At 43.5% G+C, this 8,018-nt stretch overlaps 1 protein-coding gene across 1 annotated transcript; it reads left to right on the top strand.

The window, feature by feature from the left end:
• Positions 1-342: 342 nt before the first annotated feature.
• On the top strand, positions 343-7,199 carry suv39h1a (SUV39H1 histone lysine methyltransferase a). The gene is made up of 6 exons (XM_063208767.1): positions 343-452; positions 793-938; positions 1,062-1,730; positions 2,238-2,384; positions 3,995-4,124; positions 6,443-7,199. The coding sequence occupies exons 1-6, from the start codon at positions 434-436 to the stop codon at positions 6,568-6,570; spliced, it is 1,239 nt and encodes a 412-aa protein (XP_063064837.1). The 5' UTR covers positions 343-433; the 3' UTR covers positions 6,571-7,199.
• The last annotated feature ends 819 nt before the right edge of the window (positions 7,200-8,018 follow it).

Consider the following 8,018-nt stretch of genomic DNA (forward strand, 5'->3'; position numbering starts at 1 on the left):
ATGACAATGCATGAAAGAATGTTAAATAAAAACAATAAAATGTAGGCAAATGAACTAATTGTGTGAAGTTATGATTTGCACATGTAATGCTACATAGTTGCCTCTTGTATTCAAATGAATACAATAACTGCTCCATCATTTATCCTGTTACATCACTCTGGATTTCTTGAATGCGCAAGACGCAGAAAATGGATTGTTTCAAGCAAAAAGTTTATTTTAATGCGCCACTGCAGGGTGCCATTCCCGCCTTGTTGCGCACCTTCCAGTTTGCGATTGCGAAAGTACCCACGTTCTTCTAACGGTGGGGCCAATGAGAAAGCAGTTCTGTCATCCCTAGTAACATTCTCACCAATCGCTACTCTGCAATCAGTACTTCCTCCTTTCCGTCAAAATGTAGTCTGTATTTGTGTCTGTTTTGGCTGTGGAGGTTAAGATGGCGCAACATTTGAAAGGTTTGTATCATGCGGTGTCTAATTGTGATACATTTAGTATGTTTTAAAGGGTTCCTTAGTGTAGGCATATCTGTAACCTGCCCAAGGAATATTTTAGGTCGTTGTGTCCAAAACGCTACGGTGGTAGCAAAGCTACTTGGGTATGTCTCCCTCCCTCCCTAAGAGATGGCCAAAACATGTCTTGTTGGACACTTAAAGAGTTGTTCTAATGTTCTGTGTTGCTCGTTTTAGTAGAGGACAGTGTATACTCATTTTACGGCTGCTGTCAAGTACCTCAACGATGTGCCATGTTAAACAATTAACTGCAACAGTTGCAATGTGCTGTGCGCTCTCTTTGCAGGGTGTTCCGTCGCTTGCAAAGTTACCTGGACAGACCTGCAAGCCCTGTGTCGTCGCGCCAGGGTAACCTGTGTCGAACTTGACGTGACAAAAAATAATTTCGACGATTACGAAGTAGAATATATTGCGGACTACATCAAGACCAATGTAAGTAAGTATTTAAAACTCACTGCGCCCTCTTACAACTTGTTGGCCTACTCATCAAAATGTGAATCTTACAGCGTCATCACTGTTTAAGTAGCCTACACATAACTGTCAATTTGTGTTCAGGGAAAAGAATTCTTCTTAGTCAAGTGGAAAGGCTACCCTGAGTCCGAAAATACCTGGGAACCACGCAGGAATCTAAAATGCCCAAAGCTACTCAAGTTATTCAAGTCAGATCTGGATGTTGCGCTTCGGCGTCCAAAGAAGAGACGAAAGATAGAAGACGTTGTAGAACTGGACCACAAGACAGCCAGCTACTTGGTCCAGAAGGGTAGACAACGTCAAGCTATTCAGAACTGGGAAAATCAGATAAACAAAAGCAAACGCCACAAAGGTCGCATTTACGTACAGAACGAGGTGGATCTGGAGGGACCACCAAGACAGTTCACCTACATCGAAGACTACAGGATTGGCGAGGGAGTGCAGATCTCCACCGCAGCATTGGGGTGCGAATGCAAAGACTGTTACAGACACTCCGTAGGCGGCTGCTGCCCTGGCCTAGCCAAGCACCGATTGGCCTACACCGACAGAGGAGTTGTGCGCGTGCAGCCCGGGCAGCCCATCTACGAGTGCAACTCCCGCTGCAAATGTGGCCCAGACTGCCTGAACCGTGTCGTTCAGAAAGGAATACAGCACGACTTGTGCATATTTAGGACGGACAATGGACGCGGTTGGGGAGTGCGCACTCTGGAGCGCATCTACAGTAAGGCCTTCGTCATGGAGTACCTCGGGGAGGTGGGTTGTGTCAAACAATACAGCAGGCCCAGTGGTGTAGTCTACTTTTAAGTTTAAGTTACTTTGAAGTGGGTATACTGTAGATTTGAGCATTTTTTGAAGTGGCTATACAGTATTGCACTATTCTAAATAGTGGATCAATCAATTTTAAGTGGGTATACTGAAATCCCAGAAATTTAGAAGTGGGTATACTCCGTATACCTGTGTTCTACGTAGACTACACCACTGAGCAGGCCTATTATAGCTTTTTACATGCTGCAGAACATAAGGTGTAAAGAGACAACCTGGATAGGCTAGAAAAACATGCATACAATTTCATCATTACCTTCAGAATTAGTTTTGGAGCTATTGGAGCAGATGACTAATGTCATGAAAATGACACCCATGCATCAAGTGCTTGAATGATCTATGAATTAGTAAGCTGGCGCAAATGATCATGGTTACAGCTATGACTAGGACTGTGGAAACATTGGGCGCAAAATAGATTTTCTTCTTAACCTCCCACAGATCATAACAACAGAGGAAGCTGAGAAGCGAGGGGAGGCCTACGACAGCCAAGGCGCCACGTACCTGTTTGATCTGGACTACGTAGATGACGTTTTCACGGTGGACGCAGCCTTTTGTGGAAACGTGTCCCACTTCGTCAACCACAGTGTAAGTCGGCCTTAAAATGTTCTTATTTGGGACATGAGGACTGTTTGAGATTACTGTCGCAACTTAAGCACTTGCAGAGGACTCATCCCTGGCCTACCCGTCGAGCGGTGCTACAAACCGCTCCTGGGTCAAGAATTAGGGTAAAGTTTAGGGTTTGTATTAGGGCTATGTTAACAAGGTACTGGTGGCTCATTTCAATTAAGCCGACCAACAACCCCACCCTAGACTTTGTCCCCTGCTCTAGAGAGTACCAAGCATGCACACTGGGCATACAGATGGTGAGTCAAACTAGTACAGGTATCAGCGTACTACACATCCCTCAATCTAGTGAGTCACCCGAGTATTGCACCACAGAGAGAAAGAAATACAGTATGTAAAGGCATCCTATTACTCTGTGATTGTTACTAATGTATGAAAATGAATAATAACACACAACCAGCTACTGGTGTGGTATCCACATGAAAAATTAAGATGCCACACACTTTGTGGTATTCTTGGGAATTAAGTTACATTTTGTCTGGCTGGCCATCTTTAGAATATTACTCATCTGTGGCCAGGAGTTCCCAACCACATTGCTGTTGTTACCTATGAATATGAATAGAAAATTAATATTTGTACAAACACATGTTCATGACTGAATGGCATGAACTTCATTTGAGCGACCGCATCAGCCATGTGCATGTCAGAAGGAGGGAAAGATGAGCAAGGCAACCACGTCAGGCATGTGCAGGAGTGAGAAGGCAATAAGAAAGGCATAAGGACCTCCACAAAAATCAGGTCAGTATTCTGGAGAAGTTGAAAGGCTTTTTGTTGTATTAGTTAGTATTGGTTAGAATTGACAAGATGCGGTGTAATAGGGGAATTCAAGATTTGCCTCTATAGGTCTTACTTTCCTGGTGGTAGAAATGTGCATAGTGTACGTTAGGATTAAATAACTTTAAAAAAAAATAGGACATATCAAAGTATGATATATTGCTTGTTCATTTAAGCCTCAGACTAATAATAATACATAACAATACATTATAATTTATGTATCACCTTTCTAAAGATCAAGGTCACACCAGTCACAGCAGAGGAAACTGGAGAGACAGACAAATTAAAAATGTATAAATCACCGTAAACAAACTGTCAGATTGGGACAGCTAATGGGCATATCCTGAAAGGAGGGGTGGGGTATGTTGTATAAATTACATGAAGTATTCCCTGGAATAGATATTGTAGTTCTTATCGTTGGCAAGGTGCAGAGGGATTGATGCAACGGATAAAATGAAGGACAAATATTCTTAAGAGAATATTGGTCTCAAGATACAGTGTTTACTGAGATTCTAATCGTCAGACGTTGAAGGGGGTACTGATGGATCTATGTTTCTGTACTCTAATAGGCTATGCGGTCTGTGCATACTGCTCTATCATAATTCACTGACATGGAATGGCAAAGATATTTTTAGTTTGAAGGATGACCAATTGCACCAAGTGGGATGAATGCCATCACACAATGATGCCATAGATAAATAATGGCCTGCCAGTGTCTTGTCCAGAGTAAGTTGACTGAAATGTTCATTCCTTTATTAATTCAATTGTTTGTCACACTTCTTCTTTCCTTTTTTCAGTGTGAGCCCAACCTGCAGGTTTATAATGTTTTCATTGACAACTTGGACGAGCGGCTTCCCAGGATTGCGCTGTTTGCCACCCGCTACATCAAGGCAGGGGAAGAACTCACCTTCGACTACAAGATGCAAAGTAAGTCTGCTCTGCTTTTTGGGCTGGGGTATTTCCTCTTCATTGGACTGAAGAGTAAGAGTAACGTTTATACCATGCTATTTAAACATCTTTTATTCTGCTAAACAGATGCGGGTCAGTATTCTGGCCCCCTCAGTGTGCTGAAACATGTCTGTGTATTATAATAAAGCTCCTCTTATTCTTCAGTCATATTTTACATTGCTCAGCACTCAGAATTCGTGTGGGTGATGCCTGCTTTAAAACCTTTGAATCACCATTGGACTAACAACAAAATCAACATAAAAGCATGGGCAACAGACCTATATCAACCCCTCCAAATAGCAAACTGGTTTCTGATGGACAGAGTAGCATAGCAGCATATAAAGTCAGGTTTAAAAAAACAACAACATACACACGCTTGTAAATGTAGGGGATGCCAAATGGTCTTTATCGCTTTGTGGAGGCAAGCTACGTAGTGTCTGTTACATGAACTTAACTTGCAGCTTAACTCAGAGTCATAGTCAGCATGCCTTGCCGCCAAGGCACTGTGCAGCAGATATTTATGTGTTTACATGTTGTCCATAAATAGCACATAGTGTTTGTTGTTTATGTAGAGTTATGCCAACTGTGGCTTCAGGGCTCTCTGCGTGTAATGGGATGTGGGAGGGCTTCTACAGACTGCTCCATGGCAGACTGATCAGCGCACCAACACAAACACAGCAGCTGAAGTGGCTGCACACTGCTCCAAGTGTGTGTGAGTCTGAGTGCATTTGTTGACACTGTGCCTATTCACCACTGTTGTTGGTGTTTGCTCACTGATCATGGATTGCTTAAAAAGGAACGAATAGACAATGATAATAATAATAATAATAATGATAATAATAATAATTGTGATAAAACAGTAACTTTTCACAATTATGATGTGATTGTGATACAGTAACAACAACAGCAGAGAACATTTTTGATATGAAATACAAAAAAATGTTTTAGTCAGAAAGAATATTGTGTGGCTTCTCTGTTCATTTCTGAAATATGGCTGACTCCTTCATTCCGCCTGCTGTCTTACTTGGCAAGCAGAGATAACAGGGGGGTGACTAATTGTACGATATCCTCACGATTGTCACTCAGACACACTGCTACACCAACGTCAGCCACAGCTGATCCACAAACAGACAAGAGAGGCAGACCGTGTAGAAAACATCTTTTCAAGTTCTTTGTGGTTGAAATTACCCCTTGTATCCTTATCGTGTAAAGGGAGGGTTGACGTGAACACGGTTAAATATTGCACATTTTGAAACATGCTTTTGCGTTATTAATATTGATTACTGAGGCCTTTGAATGGAAGAGGGATGGATTGAAGCTATTGATCATTCCCAGCCCGCAGCAGGGGAGAGGTTTCTGAAGAACTTTCTCAGAGATTGCGAAGCTGCCATTCCCGCTGTCTTTTAAAAACCCCCAGACAAAAAAGAGTTGCAAACAGGGTTAATGGTTTGTTTTTTTTATAGAGTGAAGAGTGTGAAAATGGGGCTTGATTAAAGCTTTTAAAGTAGGGATCAAGAGTCATTGGTTGACTCCAGAGGCCTCTAATTGATTAGAGTCTATGGGTTAAGGGCTTGAGCTGATCATTAAAATGGGGGTGGGGGATGAAGGTCAAGGAGGAAGGGCATGCTCATCATACATATTTTTTGCCTTTTTTTGTGCCTTTTTTGGAAAGACAGTTTGAGAGCAGACAGGAGAGTACTGGTACAGAAAGACTGGGAAAGATGGGCAAACAACCTCAGGCTGGAATCAAACCTGGCTCCCCGCCGTTATAGTGCTGTGCCATAGCCATTTGAGCCACGGCCAAGGCCTTGAGAATGCGTCTTATGTTTGCCTTTCATGCATCAGTTTTATTGTGTGTTTCAATTGGTGTTGAGCCATAGGGGTGGGGGTAGTCATATATGCTGATCTACTTAAATAGCTGAGTGTGTGCGTGTGTGTGTGTGTGTGTGTGTGTGTGTGTGTGTGTGTGTGTGTGTGTGTGTGTGCAAAACACAGGCAGAGTTTAAGATTAAGCCAAAAATGTGTTTCCGCTGGCGTTTATGCTCATCCTCCCTTTCTCTCTCTCTCTCTCTCTCTCTCTCTCTCTGTCTCTCTCTGTCTCTCTCTGTCTCTCTCTGTCTCTCTCTGTCTCTCTCTGTCTCTCTCTCTCTCTCTCTCTCTCTCTCTGTCTCTCTCTGTCTCTCTCTCTGTGTCTCTCTCTCTCTCTCTATCTCTGTCTCTCTCTCTCTGTCTCTCTCTCTCTCTCTCTCTCTCTCTCTCTCTCTCTCTCTCTCTCTCTCTCATCATCTTCGCAACAGTTGATACGGTAGATGCGGAGAGCTCAAAGATGGACTTCAGCCTGGCTGCTCTGGAAGGGCCGTCCAGGAAACGCATGCGTGTGGAGTGCAAGTGTGGCGTGGAGTCTTGCCGCAAGTACCTGTTCTAGAAGGGAACCAAAGAAATGCACACAGCACATTGTTCTGTCATGTGGGAGGATTCCTGCCAATTTCTACATGCTATTGTATTGGTATTGCTACCTTTTGACTGAGTCATACAAGTGCATTTTGAACTTGCCAAAATTCTCCTTACCGAGCAGGAGCAACACAATGATTGTCAATGTGCACTCTGTAATTGGTGAATCAATAGGGAAAACTTCACTGTGTAGGACACATTGATTGAGCGCCCGGAAATGGCTGACGTCTGAACAGAACTGTGTGTATATCCATCCTTGTGAAATGATGGGATGCGAAATGACCTAATCGTAATCATGGACGTTTAGATACATTTTCAAAACAAAAAAGGATTTTTGTGTGTCTTTTTACGTGTTGTGTATATATTTATTTTAAATAAACAAGTTAGACTTGAAAAGTGAATCTTCTCTTTATAATCTTGCTGATATCATTGTTTTAATTTGTCTTTTTTTACTCAACTGAACTTGTATTTTATTTAGGTCTATATGGTTTCTCTGAAGTCTGTATGTGTGCCTTACATCTATTGTGTTTCTGGGTCATTCGTTTTCAAAGAGCACTTTAAACTGATCCTCCTCTATTTTAAATAAAAGTACCTAATCGGTTACACATGGTGTGTGTGGACTGCATTTACTTGCGATTATTTTCCAAAAATTCCTTTTACCATGAAATGGGGGGGCTTTCTATTCTTTCTTGCAATTCCACTGTTCACCACTGCATGGCACAGTAGCATTTCCTTTTCACCTCCTATCCTCCCACAAACCTGCCATGCTGTCACTAACAGGCCGTGATGCAAGGCGCTCTACAGTATGTGCCTTATATTTTCCACATCGTCGCCAACCCCATTTTTTTATCCTGTTCTCATCCCCTTTCATTTTGACGACTGCACCTTCCCCAATCACCCGATCCTGCATATTTTATCCAACATATGTTTGCCAGGGGCCATTCTGCCTTTACCTCAGGAGGCCTCGGCTACGGCTCTGTGACTGGAATGTGAGGACAGCAGTAGCCCACTCACTTCCCCCCTCCCCTCCTCATCTCTCCTCTCCTCTTCCTCCCCTTTCTCCCCCTCACTGTCCCTCTCCTTTTTCTCCTACCCTCTCTCTCCATCACTCCCCTCTCCTTCTCCTCCCCCTTTCCTCCTCTTCCTCCTCCTCCTCCTCACTGTCCCCCTCTCCTCCTCTTCTCTCTCCCCCTGTGGCTTTGCGTGACTGCTTTGGCTCTGATGAGCCCACTCAGGGCCCCCTTGCTGTCTGTCCTTGTCCCTTCAGCAGCGTTGCCTATGCTGGCTTGGCTCCTCTCCTCTCACCTCCTCCCACTCACACCCACACCACATAAACCATGGCCCCCACAGCTACAGGCACTGGATGCTACATGTTGGTCTCTCTCTCTCTCTCTCTCTCTCTCTCGCTCTCTCTCTCTCTCT

This window comes from Engraulis encrasicolus, chromosome 10 (genome assembly GCF_034702125.1).
Source record: "Engraulis encrasicolus isolate BLACKSEA-1 chromosome 10, IST_EnEncr_1.0, whole genome shotgun sequence".
Classification (NCBI taxonomy): Eukaryota; Metazoa; Chordata; class Actinopteri; order Clupeiformes; family Engraulidae; genus Engraulis; species Engraulis encrasicolus.